The following is a 16,756-nucleotide window of genomic DNA, read 5'->3' on the forward strand; positions in this document are numbered from 1 at the left end:
GTACGATGTTCGGGCCGAAAGGACGTCGGCCACGACGGAGCTCAGCACACTCTGATGCTGAACGTCTGCAACACATTCCACGGGCTGTATTCGAGCTTGAGGAGAGCCGGGGTTTGTCAAGGCGGATGGATAGACAATAGGTCGCATGATTGATAGTCCGACTTGTCCCGTTATATTGAGAGTGCGGTGGTGTCGAGCTCTGACTTGTGGTTCGTTCGAAGCTCAAACGGACCATCCAACTTGCAATGCCCAGTAGCCAGAATAGATATTTTAGAGGTCAGTAGTCGATGAGTCATTGTTATGAAAACTCGATTTCTAAGAGCGTATGTATCGAATCAGTTGGCCATTCTCCATCGCCCCTCACCTGAGGCCCAGAGAGAGATACAGAAGGCTAGGAGCGCTACGCATACGACCAAAAACCTTCGCGTTCCAGGCTCACAGACGCGAGCCAATTTCTTTGACCTTCTCGTAACCGGTCTCGCCCCGGAAGACCTTTCCTGCAATCTCGACGGGTAGGGCGTCCATCAAGACGAACAACATTCTATTCCAGCCCGGACCCGGGTTCCTCCATTGGTGCATGGTGCCTCGCTGGATGCACACGTCCCCTCGTTGCAATAGTACTGTCTCGCCTGAGTCCAGAATCATCTCTTGTTCGCCCTCGATGACGACGCCGTAGTCCAGACTTTGGGTCCGATGCATGGCCGACGACGAGCCGGGCGCCCGGTCGACCATGCGTAGGACGGTGCCGTTAGGGATCGAGAGCGACATGACCGTCTTTTCGTTCTCTAAGCAGTTGTCGTGCTTGATGTCAATGGGAAAGGTGCTCGTCGACCACATGACATTGTAGCGGAACGTGTCGTCGGCGATTTTGAGCCACTCGCTCTCGTCAATCTTCTCAACAATGGCCTTGCCCCGGGCATCGTGGCCTGTAATGATCCGCTTGGGAACTCGATATGTATTTTCTTGAGCCATTGGTTCGAGGTTGGAGTGTGCCAGCGGTTGCACCTGCTTGAGTTTACTTCGCTATGCTGGTTGGGCGTGTCGAGGGAGAGAAGGAAACGTCCCAGATATGATCTAGCTGGCGGTTTTCTCTGACCGAGGAAAGGACCACGTGCCAGAGCCGACGGGCCGTATAAATATGTGAGACCGAAGTCGAAGATCTTGTTGTGATCCGTGGGACTCCTTTCCTGATGGCGATTGGTTCGGACTCGATGATCCCACCATCATCTTGTTCGGGAAAGACGGCTCAAGCGGTATAACTGCTCATGGACCTTTCACCGTTGGTGCGACGGTTGTCTCTTGCTACCAAGCTACTCTGTCTCACGTCGGCATCCCTACCCGGCAATACAAGGCATGATGTAGGCTGCACGACTACGGCGAATCAATCCTGTGCCACGTTGGGCACAGCACACTTGGTCTATCGCCACCGCGCAGGACATCATCCGATCTGGTTGTTGGAATTGAACATTTCCTCGTACAACCCCGTTGGCTCTTGGATACTGTTATCTAGCTCAAAGTGCCACCAGTCGAGGCTGCTGTTTTGGTCCATGGCCATCAGAGGGCTATTTGTCCAGTCACCATATGTGGGAACACCGGAAGCTCCCATGGCGAAGGCGTTGGAAGTCAGGTTGACGTTTCGTAAGGCGGAGTTGCCTTCGAACCTTGTTGTTGCAGGCTCACCAGTACGTTGAGACCCGGAAGATGACAGCGGCGCCTCGTTCATCAGTCGATCCAGATCATCTGGGTATAAAGTTTTAGAACTACCCCCTGGCCTGTCCCGACTAGAACTGGCGTTGAGCTTGAGTCGTCGCAGCGTGTACTGCAAGATCGAGTCCGCGAGTGGCTCAGAAAGCTGACCAGTCTCAGGAGCTTCACCCGCAAGCTGGTCGAGCTCATTGACCTGTGCTCGATTGTCCGCACGTCCGACCAGGGGTTCATCTAGACTCGCACGGTACCGTGAAAGTTGCGCCTCATACAGCACGTTGATTCGTGCCCACTGTTGAATTCAGCCTCACGGATCGAGGAACGTCAGAAAACGAGGTACTACTTACCAGTCGTTCGAGATTGGTCCAGTATACCTTTACCGATCGCAATATTTGTAGACTTGCGGTCAAGTTCGCCCGCGCAACTACTGATAGCGACGGATCTCGAGAGTAGAGAAGAGTTGTGTGGATGGACGCCGACACATACATACAGTACCCCACAAAGGATGGGATTTGGCTTCCGGGCCACTCCAGGGCCAGAAGATCCAGTGCCATTTCCGAGATCTTCTGCGCACTTTCGAGGGCAATACGAGCGCTAACACTTGTGGCCTGGGCAGGCAGAGAATCGTGGAGATGGACTCCACTAAATTTCGGCACCACCGCGGCATGGAGGACGAGCCGACATTGATGGTACATGGCGTGGACGAGGGTGTAAGCAGAATTCTGGTTGACGACGAGCTGCTCGTACAGGTTGCGTCTTGAATATGCAAGGGTCTCCGGCAATTGCGACGCCCAACGCAACAGGCGGGCCTCTAGTTCAAATAAGCCTGTCAGCCACTTCCCCATCTTCATCTGGTCGAGACTTCGTATGTGGTCGCGGATTTTGGCCCTGCTGAAGGGTTAGCGGAGAAGGAAAGGTGGAATGATAATGCTTCCCAATAACAGATCAACGTCACGAGTTCCGCCATAAGACTAGGGCAGGCAGAAGTCTTCCCACAGAGGGCGGGAGATTCTTTGATGACATCGCCCAGTGCCAGCAATGGCTCCTGCACGCCGTTGGTGAACGAACGCTCCCCTATCGGCAGGGGCGAGCTCATGATTCGGTCATCGTGGATGAAGCCCAAGGAATGGTCGGCATTGATGCACTGCGTGATAAACGAGGCCCAGAAGCATCTCCTCATGGTCTCTGATCGGAGCCACCCTGGCATGGTCTCTAATGAAGTTTGTGCGTCTGGCAGAAACGACGACTCGGTTGAATTCAGTTCCAAAGTGCAAGCTGCCTTGTATGCTATCCCTGTGCGACAAAGGCATGAATGGTCGCCTGAAGCACAGCCGATGGGAAGCCTTACTTACCTGAGAACATGGTGTTCCTCAAAGTCTCGCCCGCCCCAAACCAGTACAGCGCGAGCACCTGGCACGTCTGCACGCTCTCGAATGACGGCTGGTCTATATTCTGTAGAACGTCTTTGCCAGCGCGCACTGCCCATTCGTGTCCCAGAGCTTTGAGGTCTCCCAACTGGCGCAACGAGGCCGCATACTTTTCGACCATCGGAGGCGGGTGCAGGAATCTAGTCGACATTAGCGATTGGCCACTCGTTTTGTCGGTCACTCAATACATGGTAGACGTCGCATAGACGGCCAACAGGACATGGCGAGAGAGTGTTCTGTTGGCAAACGCCTGTAAGAAGGTCGGACGGTGGAAGATCAATGTCGAGTTGAACATGCAATTGAAATATGTGTCCTGCAGGAGTACATGAGCGTCCGGCGAGAGGCGCGAGTCGATGTTGAGGCCGGGGTCGCCATGAGAGGTATTGTCATAGGAGCTCTGAGCCTGCCCTGGAGACAGGGATTTTAGAGACGTGGGGGTTCCAAGCAACGCAAAATTGAACTCAGTCGTATCGATTGCTGCATTGACACCATTGCCGTTGCCGGCATTGGTATCACCAGCCAGGGGCTTCTTTGGTCGCGCGCGAAATGACGCCAGCAATCTACGATCGGGAGGTGGAGGGAATGTACAATTGGCACCTAGCCTAGAGCACCGGGCACAACGAGGTAGTTCGCGAGAGCACCTCAGCTGTCGGTTTGCGTCAATTGAGATCCGTTCAACTCATGTACCTGACACGCTCACGGATTGGGAACACACACCTTCTGCTCTCGGCACCGACGACAGGCCGTTGCTGCAAGATCGGCCATGCTGGGAGCCCAGGAACAGGGCAAGGCCAACGCTCGCTCTCCAGCTCTCTTTCGCCGAGAGTTCGTCGCCTTCGATGCAGTAACCAGGCCACCTATGCTCGCTGTAGGGTGGAAGTGTCCGAGGCGTTCGCTCAGTGTAATCTCAGAGGGTCCGTCGTTCAAACTCGCGTCTTGTAGAATGAATGCATTGGCAAGTCGAAGGTGCAAGGAATTCTCCCGGTCACGCGGGTCTTAGTCCACCCAAGGTCGGGATAGTGGGGTACGGGGACAAAGTTAAGCGACGTGCTTGGCTCCCCAGGCGGTTCGAGGGTTGCTCGACTCATTGCCGGGCCGCGAGGCTGACAAAGCCTAACTGGGCACCACTTGGCTCTGCAATATAGACCAGGGTTGGCATTTGAACATGGTCAACTCTTTAATATTGAAAGCTCGATCTCCAGATGCTGTTACACGAACCCTCCAGTCCGCGCATGATCATGGTATAGAGGGTGTGCGCCGCTCGATATCCATGACAATTGACTGTGGCAAACGGAGGTGAGCCCGTTCGTCATTTTGAGAATTTCACAGCCGACTCTGAGGGACTCTATTGGGCCCCGCGGGCTTTCCACTCTCCAAGCTCCACCACGCCTATTCCCCGGAGCTCTCGGGCCTCGCGCATGGAAGACGCTGCAAATAAGGGGTCTAGATCATTTGATTTCGCCACTGCTCACCCCTCCTGTCGGACCTTGGTCACACACTATGGGTGGCATTCTGGCCATGGGAACGGTCTCTTGCCACACGCAGAAACACTGAGACAAGGGTAAGATCAGGGGATTCTCCTGCCGAACGGCCTGGGAGGGACCTGCTCTTTTTTTTGAGCCTCGTCGCCCAAGGCTCAAAGAGGCAGGATGCCGAACGTTCGGGCCGAACGCCGATTTGTTCTGCTTGGTACGGTTGCTGGACAAGAGTTCCATACAGGCAGGCCGGACTCCTCTGCTACTGGACACACCAGATGCCCCCCAAGGGACACATCAACCATCTTCGGACCAAAGATCATCTGGTTCGTGGTCGCGCCTGCTACCATTGTACAGTCACACAGGCATAATGTTGGTTAGACCTGCGCTAACCCTATATAGGCTAAACTGTATCACGTGTCTGGTATTGACTTGTTTTATTACAGCCTGTAAACTAGACCTTGTATACCTACCTACCTACCTAGGTACTCACAATCATGGCTCCTTCAACGCCTCCTAGGCTTCATCGACTCACGCGAGACCAGCGACTAGATATTCTCCTGATGCGTCATAGACGCCAATGGAGGTCATACCAATTGGTAATGGTAATACCACTAGTAAACTACTAAGGACCTATTAGGAAATCCTAGTACCATTTAGTGCAGGTCTAACCAACATTAGGCCTGTGTGACTGTACATTCTGGAGGCCGAGGGATGGGGAAAATCGATCGGGTGACAAATCAGGACATCAATACCCGTAACGTTAGCGGGTAGAGCTTTTTCTTGCCACGGCGGTCCCTAGCACGCTATTGATGGAACCAAAAGCCATATGGCCGACGGTCCGAACAGAGTCACCACCCCGCCTCGATCGAATGTACACCTCGACAAGGGTGTCTCTCATGGCCCCAAACCTGGAGCAATGTCGTGGTTAGGGAATCTGGGGTTATATGATACTCCAGACTCTCCGCTCCTAACGCCCATAAGCAGCTCGCATCTTCAGATCAATTCAGCATTGGTCACGTAATGCATGCTTCAGGCAGTAAAGAAGAGCACGGTCTCAACACTCTCAACGTCGAGAATGTCGAAGAAGGCCAACCAAAAGAGATTTTCGACGCCGCGCAAATCAGTTCTCGCTCTCGCAGTCCAGCGGAAAGAGCCTTGCTCAGGAAGCTAGACTGGGTCGTCCTGCCGGTACTCTGGCTGATGTACTTTCTCAACTTTCTTGACCGAGCTGCAATCACCGTTGCCAGACTGAACAGAATGGAAAAGGATCTGAACCTCACATCAGTGCAATACCAAGCCTGTGTTTCCGGATTGTTTGTTGGATATCTCCTTGGACAAATCCCATCCAGTAAGTCGCTCTCAGAGACTGTCCGCCGACATTGACCAGCCTTTAGACATGATCATCACCAGGGTACGACCGTCAATTTTTCTGGGGTCCTGGATGGCCTTGTGGGCTATCTGTAGTACGCTCCAGGGTATTGTCCACAACTTTACAGGCCTATTCTTGGCCAGGTTCTTCCTCGGCTTTACAGAGGCACCCTTTTATCCTGGTGCTCTGTATCTGCTGTCGATCTTTTATACACGCACGGAAATTGCTACGCGGATCTCGATCCTCTTTTCGGGAAGTGTCTGTGGTAACGCCTTCGCCAGCCTCATCGCCATCGGAGTCTTCAAAATGCACGGAGTGGCTGGTCTTGCAGGTTGGAGATGGCTTTACATCCTCCAAGGGATCATCACCTTCGTCGTGGCCATCATATCGATCTTTATTCTCCCCGATGAACCCAGCAACACTCGTTGGTTGTCACCAGACGAAAGAGAACTCGCGCAATCACGCGTTTCCGGAGACACAGTTGCAAGACGCACCAACACGAGTACATGGGCTGGACTCAAGGATGCCGTCACCGATCAAAACCTCTGGCCTCTCATTCTCATTCAGCATCTTGGAGTAGCGGCGAGCGGTTACAAGAACTTTCTACCGACTGTAGTGCAAACATTGGGCTATGGCCAAACAACCACCCTTGGTATGACCTGCCCCCCTTATCTTGTGTCTGGTGCGCTTTCCGTGCTATGGAGCTGGTCTTCAGGTAATTCAATCGCTCCTCATTCATTGTCGTGACCGCGCTGACCCTTTCGACAGGACGTCGGAACGAACGTACATGGCAGTAAGTAGTCACATCCAGATCCATCTTCCGTTCGACGACGCTGACGGCTTTTTAATGTCAGTCTCTCCATGGCTCTTACTACTGCCATCATCGGATTCATAATAGCATCCGCGACGACGAATACCGGTGCACGCTATTTCTCGATTTTCGTCTTCACCACTGGAGTCTACGCCATTTCTGGTATCAACCTGGGATGGGTGGCGAGTACTTGTGGCCAGACTAAAGAGAAAAGGGCTGTTTCCCTGGCAGTCACCAATACCATCTCGAACATTGCAACCATCTACACTCCGGTGAGTCCGATCAGGTCGTTGGGGACTATAGCCGTTGCTAACAAATCGTCCAGTACTGGTGGCCGGCGTCAAACGGGCCTCGATACGTGATGCCCTTCACCATAAGTGCCGTCTTTCTGGTTGTGGCGGCGTTGTCGACCTTCACGTTGAGATGGATGCTTGTCCGTGCCAACAAGAAGATTCGTCAAACAGAGTCCGAGGCCCAGGTCCTCTATGCTCTCTAGACGAGATTACCATCCAGGCGGGTAGCTTCAAGATATCCGGAACAACACCGCTTGGATTCTAGTTCGGTCGTTCCAGACGGCTGGATGTTCGATGTAAGCCAGTTCTGCCCGGTCTAAATGAGGAGACTGTGACAAGCATGGGCCACATAGTTGTTAGTCCACTGAGAAGCCCGAATGCCCAAGTCATCGTTTTCATCCACCTTTCGTGTCAATCATGCCAGTTCATGGGGCCAATCAGCAACCTGTACGTAGACGAAGAGATTAAAAGACCAAGGTTTGGGGAAAGTCGAGCGCGCCATTGGATACGAGCGTTTTGTGGACATCAAGTTGCTCTCTGTGGTTGCGTGAATGCTCAAGTTGATTAGTCGGCAGACGAGGCTGTGGGATGAACGAAAGGAGATCCAAGCAATATCATTTCGATGAACAAAGACGATGCGTATGTCCTCCATCTCGAGGAAAGCCTCGATGTGATTTCGGACCCTCATTTCTAGTATCTGGTCAGTGGGGATTGTTGTGGCGTCCAGAGTCAATGGGAGGGCATGTTTTCCATTTGTTAAGTGGTTGTTGATAAAGATCGACCGGCATAGAAAAAAAGTCCAAATACCATCGGCGGTGAGAAGATTGTTGATCAAGTTACAGAACAATTGGGGACTGATATTCTAGATGACAAAAGAGGAGGGGCTCTTTCCGGATTATCAGGGTTCAAAATGTGCTTTTGGGCGAAGAAAAACGGTAATGGGTATTACGCACCCGAGGGTTGGTATTACGCACCCATCCCCATTGGGTTAGCGTGATTCGGGTAACATTCCTTGCCAGGAATAATTTTCCTTGCATCCCCCCCAGGCGCGCCTATTCACAGCGTTCTAGGTTCGCGTTCTAGGCGGCGTTTTAGGCGCCCTAGGCTTGCAAAATATAATGATGCTAGGAACGATGCAAGGAATGCAGGGAATGATGCTGTCTCAGTGCTGGTTAGAGGCGACTCTCACCTATTTTCTATGGGAGTTCCTTTCACCGCGCATTGCGCTCCACACCTAGTCTAGTCGAAAGGTCATGGTTCCTGGGATATGAGTTGACTGTCTTCGTCCTCGACCTCGTCCTCCGCGGCCTCTTCCTAGGCCTCTATTCGACTCATTTAGACGTCTCCTTGCCTCCTGATTGGCCTGTTCTATTGCGGCGTCAGCCGCTCAGGCTCAGTCAACATCCGCCTGTTATTCACATCATATCGATGCCGCGGGATGATATCTGGTGGTTACGCAACCTCAGCATAGTTAAATGTGATCTCTCGGCATCGATCTAGACGCCAGTGAACGTCGAAATCCTCAACCTGAAGATGCTCCATTAATTCAATGTGTTCTCGGATGATATAAGGACATGGAAGGCCCCATCGACGCTCGAACGAGCCTGTGCAAGGTCTCCATGTTGTTGGAGGAGCCCGCAAGGTTGCGGGTGTTGCATTCATATAAATATTGTGAGGCTTACATACCTCTTCCACCTTGAGAAGTGCATAATTCGATATATGAGTGGTCATAAAGACCCATAGTTGACTGTTGAACTGAGGTCTTCTGGATTGACTATTATTAGCAAGTCTTGCCATGATCTCTACACTCATATCTCTGTGGATATGTTCAAACTGTCAAACAATAGTTGAGATATCACTTTAAGTGCTAGATAGATGACTCTTTAGCACTCGATGCATTCCTTCCAGACGTGAGGTTGTGATATTGCCAAAATGACGATGATTATCGGTGAAACAGCGCCAAACTCCTTCGTTTCTAGTCCACCAAGTATAGGTTAGATAGTCGACGATTTGAGGCTCACCTCGATACTCTTGTTTCAACTTATCCCAAGCTGAATTAGCGTCCTCCTCAGTGATAGTGTTCACGCATTTCCACCAGCTATTCATGAGACGTTTAGTTGGACTTGAATCCTTGCGATGTCCTCATTAACATCCTCCTGTGTTGCAAACCCAAGGTCTCGCTGAGTGAATGATCTCCATATCTTCTTAGCCTTACTCATGATTGCCTTGTTGATATGCCAGAGACAGAGTAAATACGAGGCAAGTGGAAAGACAGCCTTGATAGCATTGGCAAGGGAATAGGCGGCGTCTGTGATGAGAACTCGCGGAGGTGAAATCTCACAATGTTCAAGGATTTCAAGGAGACTTCTCAACACCCACTGATAAATGCCGATCCAAGGAAGAAGGATTCATTGTTTACTGTCACACCAATCATATTAACCAGTGGCATGTTGAAACGATTGGTTTTATATGTGGTATCCACCAACAAAACATCAGGATAAAGTCGAAAGAGATCAAGGCCCTTGTGGTGAAAGAATGCGAGGCCCTCCAGTTTTAAATCCTTGGTGTTGTATAGGGTTCGATATTGCCATTGCTCTGTGATTGCTAGAAGGAGTGCCTGAATGGGTGTTCTACCCTTTAAGTCAACCTTTTCATGTCTCTTGCGCTCATTATTCACATCCTGACGAGTGATGGAGATATCATGAAGTGAGTGAATATATAAGATAGTTGATTGCACTCCGATACCCTCAAGGAGTTGTTCCTTGATAAATACATTGACTTCACCCTGTCGACCGCGTCGGCGGAGGCTTGGATGAGTTAAAGGCCTCCAGGATGGCTCGTGAGAATGCTCTTGATGAGTACAGATAAGTCGCCATAGGGAGCCTTCCATAGAGCGCTTCAGCACCATTCGAAAGTGACAATTCCGAGTCAAGGTGCCCTTATATCGATGAACAACATGATTGGCGCTTCTTTTTCTGCTTCGCGGGTTAGCGCGATCACAGACTAGATCGATTGAATTGATTTGATTTGGCCTTAGATGCTAAGATAACCTTTTCGATGAATGCGAAGGCCATATCCGCGAGGCCCTGTCCACCTATCAAGGAACTCCCAGGCCTCCTCAGTTGAGTAAAACCTAGTCTCACTAGGCGGGAGCGCAAATGGGATGAACGGGCCCTCTTCCTGTGCCTCTTCAATAGGCGGGAGCGTAAATGGGACAACAGGGCCCTGTTCCTGCGCCTCCGCGGCCTCTTCACTAGGTTGCGGGTCGTCGAGAGCCTCCGGGGCATCTTCCTGCGCCGCGGCCGCCTCCGCGACCTCCTCGGCCTCCTGGTCGGAATTGCACTCATAGAACTCGTCATTTGATGCTGTTTCATAGGCCAATAGGGCCTCCATTTCCGCGTCTAGTTGGGCGGGGTTCGACATGACTAGACAGCGCAGTGATAGACGCAGTGATAGGCGCAATGATATGTTGAGAGGGTTGTGATCGAGGAGTAGCAGGGATAGAATGGAAAGGGGTATACCTCAGTTATGCCAAGACAGACGCTAACCTAATTAGGGAGCGCTAACCGCTTCAGATGGGTGCGTAATACCAGGTGTGCGCCAAGACGATCGCTAACCCATTGTAGATGGGTGCGTAATACCAACCGTCGGGTGCGTAATACCCATTACCACGAAAAACGTGCAACCAGATTCGGTCATGAAATGGCCCAACTAGGAAGGTCTCATTAAAGGTCCCGAACAACCAATTTTACGACATTGGACAACAATACACGCAATGTGTCAACAAGGGAGGCAGCTTCGGGAACCTCTGTACCCTTCTCATCCTGCTTGTCCTGGCCACTCCGGCTTGGCCCGCTTCGGCCAGGACATATCACAATAACAGGAGTAGATGGGACAGGGGTCCTATCGCTGTGCATGTCCTACGCCATTTGGAAAGCTGGGCGGCCCGTCCTGCGGTTTCCCATGTCCCAGGACAAGGAGCCCCGGGCAACCCCGAGCCTGGAACAGGGTGCGCCCACGACCTCGTGACCGTGCCTGATCTGGCAAGTACCACTTGGCAGGACTGCAGTACAGACGAAATATAGCGTGATTTCGAGGTTTACGTGTGAACTTCCAACCGTCTTCCACCGCACCGCAATAGATCATGACTTTCAAATCAATGCGCGGGGTGATACGTTTTTACTACACTGCACTGCACTGCACTGAGCTTAGTTCCACTTGATGATGAAGATATTCAGTGCATGATCGTGCCGTGTCACTCGACGACGATGATTCGCCATTTAACGACATTGGCATCGGCGTCCTCGGGTATTGCATATGCAATTCCGTGCCCTCCTGCGGGTTACCACTATGCGGATAGCCTGGTTGTTTCAACACAACTTCGACTTAGTTCCGATCACCATAGCATGTCTCCGCGCTTCAATTTGGATTGAACCACGCGATGTCATAATTGTCCTCTCACCCCTTCTCATTTCTCCTTTGTAATGACCGTGTCCTCGATTGGTGACGCCTCAACACCCTCCGTGCTACCGTGGTAGTCTGCCTGCTCCTCCAACGTTTGATGCCTTGTCTCTGGAATCAGCAGGGTGGTGAGCACTCCACAATGCATGAAGAAAGTGAAAACTTCCATCACATGATTCGGACACTTATTCGTGCCAGTTTCATTTCTTAGGGGTCCAATTGAGCCCTGAGTGAGAAGAGTACCGTCTTTTCCCGCAGCGGCCGAGATACCGCGCGCTGTCAATCGAAGGTGTATAGGATACTGTTCACCAAGGATTAAAGAAATTAGCTCTCAGCGATGATATTTTGCTAGGCTAATGACCTCGGCAACGAACATCGTACGGTTTGCCCTCGACGTTGGAAAAGAATTGGCAAAGACCGTACAACGCTAGGAGCGCATATGCCGACGACAATGAGCTGGCCATCTCACTGGGTTTACGGCCGACTGGATCGATAAGCGCAATCGGAACCCGATATATCGGGATGTAGCCGGGATGGCTCGGATGAGATTGCTGACGGTCGTATTGTGCAGGTTGTCGTAGACATTTTCAGGAATCGTTCAAGCCCAGGCCATGACTCTGCTGTTCCGAGCAGATCTTCCCATATCTCCATTGCCGAAACCAGCCGACCGAGTCAGACCATGTTGCAAAGGTGGTTCGTTCCCCCGACGACTCTCTCCAGCGTGACCTTCCTTCGCCTGTCCGTTTCGCTTACCACGAAGATAAGCTCGAACATCCGATTTCGCCTTTTAGCACCTATGGCGATATCTGCAGCGCGCTGTAGTGTCGGGGATTGTCAAACGGAAGTACACCGCTGCAGGAGCTAGGACGTGCACGAAGGCAACAATACTGCGCCACGACCTATCGGCAGCGAGCATTACAGTCAACTGAGGAGAGACAACGTCGAGATCAAGCCCAGCTGTTGATCACCGAGCTTAGTCTCCATATGCCATCGACGATCAAGGACTTTTGAGTCCGTGCCGATGTCCATAAGTATACAATCGGTTGGCATGTAACAATATGCTCGGTCATTGGTTGAAACGGCTCATAAGACGAAAAGGTGTACCGAGGCCGCATGGTTCTTGAAATGCGACTTTCCTTCGAAAACCTTTCCACGGCAAGCCACCTTGTCGGGGCAAGGAATTCGATCCTTTTCTTGAAATTGTCGTAGGCGACAGCGTTCTGTATGTCTCTGGAGGGAGTGTTTACCGGCATACCGCTTCTCCCGATCTTCCTGGGGGATATTACTGCATAGACAGAAGAGGCATTGAAATCCCTGACACGTCAACGGCACGCAGCCTTCGGGCGTCGACGAGAGCGGTAGAGTCAGCGTAGAGACTACAGTAGTCGCAGTATCTGTTTCTCCTGTGGAACGTGAATATTTCCTAGACAGTCTTTCACGTCGTGTCTCACGTCGCCCTTCACGTTGTCGACATAGTGAGATCATGGTTGCGGAACATTTTATGTGCCGGGACAGAGCCTTGGGACCGGTGAATACAGCGGGGTCGCTCATGGCCGCTTCCGCAATCTGCCGTCGTTCAGGGATTTTGATCTGGGTCGGGGTGGACTCTGAAGTAAGCTCTTGCCCTTCAGCTGAGGTTCCTTTGATCTGTCGCTGAATCGCCTCAACAGGAGCTGTTTCGTCGGACTGCCGCTGAATACACTTCAACAGAGCTCGTTCCTCAGCTCGAATCGTGCTGTTAACCATGCGTTCCAACTTCTTGTACTCGGCATGGATTGGTTCTCCGATCGCCATTCGAAAAAAGCCAAACTCTCGAAGGATGACACCGCGAACCCGATCTCGTGACTCCAGAAGCCGGCGGACAGATGGCAACCGTCGAACCTGCTGGCTCTGTTCGTCGGTCAGCTTTCTCGGTCGGTTCGGATCGCGAAGACGGCCGATGCGGCTGGCCGATTTGGCCGCCTGCGGATTGGCCTCCCGGTTCCAGAACGCGTCTTGCGTACTGTAGCGGATCATCCGAGACAGGTAATTCCGTTCGAAGATCGTAGACGACCCAACATGATCTAGGGCAAGATTACGGACGGCTGCATTAGATTTAGGATCATCTGAGTTGAGTGATTGTGTTAGCAGGATGAGTTCCCCTCAACAGAACTGTTGGAGGTTACCTACCATTGATGGCGTTGCCCAGAGCTCGGCGGAGGCAGTACGTCGTCAGCGTCTGGAGGTAACCCAACGCCTCACCGAGACGTTTGACCCACGCCTGATAGACGTTGTAGGTCAGAGCTCTGTCTGGCGAGGTCTTGACGCCTTCCTTGGTGGCGATCGCACGGCGAAAAATAGGCACGTCAAGCATCTCCTTTCTCCACGGGATCGGCTGACATCCCTTTTCCCGCCGCGCCCGGAGACGGAAGAGAACATCGGGCGACTTCAGATCGGGCGGCCCGAAAGCCGAGTCATCGAAGGCCAAGCTGACAATGTGGGTGATGACACAGAAGATTGGGTTGTCGTCTAAATTGAAGGTGTACGTTTTCCTTTGTAGGAGGGTTAGCCACAAGAACTCCCCAACCGAGGGGTACTCACGGTCGTTTCCGCTTCTGGCGGGACTTAGTCTTGGTCAATTTCACCCCCAAGCGCAGCATGTCGACACGAGTCTCGGCGTCCTTCTCGATGTAGAGGTCCAGGTCGCGGTAGGTCAAGTCCAACAGGGCTTGAGGTCGAGACCCGGTGAACGCTGCCAGCAACAGAATCGCTGCCAACTGGAGTCGTTGCCGTTCATTGGGAAACCAGTTGATATCCGAGGCCCAGTGGTAACGGATGAGCTCGACGAAATCGTCCGCCTCCATGAGAGGCTTCTCGATCTCCTCATTGTCCAGGCCATATTCTTCCGTCAATGGCCCTTCAATGAACTGTAGCTTCAGCGGTCTGGCGGCATACAACATTGCTTGTTTTACGTACCACGAAGATCTGCCTCATGACAGCCGGGTCCATCCGACGCTGTGTCCACATGATGTACAGCTGACTCAGTTGCCGCCAGTAGGTCGTCAACGTACTGGTTTTCTTGATCGTGTACGTCCGGAGCAACCAATGTAGGAAGTTCTCCATCCGAGCCGTGGCGCACTCGCGCAGGGTCTCTTGTGGATCAAGCTGGAACTTGTCACAGTATCTTTGCAGAGTCAACAGATGTCCCCAACTATCAGGTCATGGCACGTACTCCTCGAAGAGGCGCTGAATGCGGTCAACGTGGTAGATAGTATTCGGTGCATACAACGTCGTGGGACGGGTTTCTGACAAGGCCTCCTCATATTTCCGGGCGAGGACGTCGAGTGTACAGACGTCATCGGTAGTATGGCTGGAGTATGAACCCCCAGAACTCAGGTTGACAGTGGTCAACTTCTTTCGGCGAGGCATGTGGCTCGAGGATACGCAGGGACGGATCGGACAAGGCGAAGAGGAACGGGAGGAAGGGACGAAAGTGAGGTCGGCATGTTGGCGATGCCGTCGTATATATATCTCATCCAGGGCTCGTGCAGCTAGCACAGCGGTTGGCAATGGGCAGGGGTATCAGGGCGTCGCCTGAAGCCAGTTTCACTTCCGACTCCGTTTGATGAGCGGGGGCATTTTGACGGAGGGACGGCGGGAGAACTGCAAACAATTTGGAATTCGGGAGACGTCCACGAGTCTCACTCCTAGGATCTTCGACATGGGTGGGAGGTCGCCAATGCATGCTGTTGAGATTGTGACGTGAGACACACCGAAAGAGAGAGGGAGAGAGGGTCGGGTGAGAGAAATGGTGTGTGGGTGTTGGGTGTAAGGCAGAGAGAGAAGGTTGTTCGTCAAATCGTCAAAAGCGGCGAGGGACAGGTGGAGCCGGCCGGTGGAAAGGGATCGCAAAAGCGGCTACGGACGTCGTCGCGAAACGGCACCCTTTGCCCCAGGACACAGACTTAGGAAATAAGAAAAACTAATAATGTCACGATATTGTGAGTGCTTAAAAAGATAACTAGTAATACTCTTAATAACTAGTAAAGATAAAGTGAGAAGAAGAAGTTGTTTTAAGTAATAATGGCTATGAAAGAAGAGTTTAAGGAATAAGATTAATGATTATAAGGGCGTAAGGAAGTGATAAAGAAGATAGTATAAGAATATATTAAATATAGAGCGTTAATAAGGTCGTTATATATAATCTTCTTACTAATAAAGATAGCTTTTTTTCACTCGACTTTATATAATAAGACTATAGAGCCTTATTTTAAGGGTCGCTTATAACTTACTATACTTACTAGTTAATCTAATTATAGTCTAGAACTTATTAATCTTTATAGAAAGCGATATTATTAATCTCTTAGAGTATCGCTAAAGATCATGTATAAATTAGATTTATTTCTTAGTTAAGAGCTAATAGGGGCCATCGAAATAGTTATTAAGAGTCTCAAAAATCTAATCATTATTATCTCCTTTTTAACTTAAATCCTGAAATTCTGGCGATATACTTAAATCTTTACTTAAGTCTCTATTTATCTCTTATTAACCTTAATATACTAGTCTCTCTAATGAGAAGCAATATTCACTATTAATCGCTATATAAAATTGATTTTTATGCGTAACTAGAAACTATATTATTCTTTCTCTCGTATAAGGTTATTTCTCTATAAGACTATTCTAATTATATACTTCTAAAGACAGTTTAATATTATATATTTAGTAAAAAGCGAGTGAATATAGTTTATAGAGTTCGAGATATTTTTACTTCACTAAAACTTATAATTCGCTAGACTTTAGACTAAATATATACTTCCACTATATTTATCTTAACACTCTATTATATACACTATCTATTCTCGTAATTAATAACTAACTAAAAGATTATAAGCGATAACAACGATAGACACTCTATAACGTGTCTCCTAATATATTATCTTCTTCTCTTCTTCTTAATTCGTGTCTCTTCTCTACCTTTTTCTCTTCTAGATAGAATCTATAATTATAGTCACTCTAGCGCGAATAATGAGTTGTCACGCGTAATAATTTATATTACTGCGCCTAGAGTGACTTGAAGCGTCCTCGCTTTTTCTTTCTTTTATAGCCATAATGACTTCCACTTCTCTCATAACTAGAAGCTATAAACAACGTATATAAGCACTATATCTAGTCACCTTAGGCTGCTAATAACCTTCGATAAGGGGACTTCGCTATTAGAAGTAAAAGAGAGTGGA

At 50.5% G+C, this 16,756-nt stretch overlaps 5 protein-coding genes across 5 annotated transcripts; 1 reads left to right on the forward strand and 4 right to left on the reverse strand.

The window, feature by feature from the left end:
* Positions 1-435: 435 nt before the first annotated feature.
* PV08_09025 (uncharacterized protein) lies at positions 436-972 on the reverse strand (the record flags this gene model as incomplete). The annotated part of the gene is made up of 1 exon (XM_016383346.1): positions 436-972. One exon carries the CDS (start codon positions 970-972, stop codon positions 436-438), a length of 537 nt encoding a protein of 178 aa, XP_016231969.1.
* Positions 973-1,438: 466 nt separating this feature from the next.
* On the reverse strand, positions 1,439-3,896 carry PV08_09026 (uncharacterized protein; the record flags this gene model as incomplete). The annotated part of the gene is made up of 6 exons (XM_016383347.1): positions 1,439-1,996; positions 2,052-2,592; positions 2,655-2,997; positions 3,057-3,271; positions 3,320-3,777; positions 3,849-3,896. The coding sequence occupies 6 exons, from the start codon at positions 3,894-3,896 to the stop codon at positions 1,439-1,441; spliced, it is 2,163 nt and encodes a 720-aa protein (XP_016231970.1).
* Positions 3,897-5,629: 1,733 nt separating this feature from the next.
* On the forward strand, positions 5,630-7,285 carry PV08_09027 (uncharacterized protein; the record flags this gene model as incomplete). The annotated part of the gene is made up of 5 exons (XM_016383348.1): positions 5,630-5,957; positions 6,004-6,693; positions 6,747-6,771; positions 6,833-7,061; positions 7,115-7,285. 5 exons carry the CDS (start codon positions 5,630-5,632, stop codon positions 7,283-7,285), a joined length of 1,443 nt encoding a protein of 480 aa, XP_016231971.1.
* Positions 7,286-10,115: 2,830 nt separating this feature from the next.
* PV08_09028 (uncharacterized protein) lies at positions 10,116-10,505 on the reverse strand (the record flags this gene model as incomplete). The annotated part of the gene is made up of 1 exon (XM_016383349.1): positions 10,116-10,505. The coding sequence occupies one exon, from the start codon at positions 10,503-10,505 to the stop codon at positions 10,116-10,118; it is 390 nt and encodes a 129-aa protein (XP_016231972.1).
* A 2,121-nt stretch (positions 10,506-12,626) lies between these two features.
* Positions 12,627-14,951, reverse strand: PV08_09029 (uncharacterized protein; the record flags this gene model as incomplete). Its single annotated transcript, XM_016383350.1, has 5 exons — positions 12,627-13,648; positions 13,713-14,074; positions 14,124-14,449; positions 14,499-14,706; positions 14,755-14,951. The coding sequence occupies 5 exons, from the start codon at positions 14,949-14,951 to the stop codon at positions 12,627-12,629; spliced, it is 2,115 nt and encodes a 704-aa protein (XP_016231973.1).
* Positions 14,952-16,756: the final 1,805 nt, after the last annotated feature.

The sequence above is a fragment of the Exophiala spinifera genome (assembly GCF_000836115.1).
Source record: "Exophiala spinifera strain CBS 89968 unplaced genomic scaffold supercont1.7, whole genome shotgun sequence".
Lineage (NCBI taxonomy): Eukaryota > Fungi > Ascomycota > Eurotiomycetes > Chaetothyriales > Herpotrichiellaceae > Exophiala > Exophiala spinifera.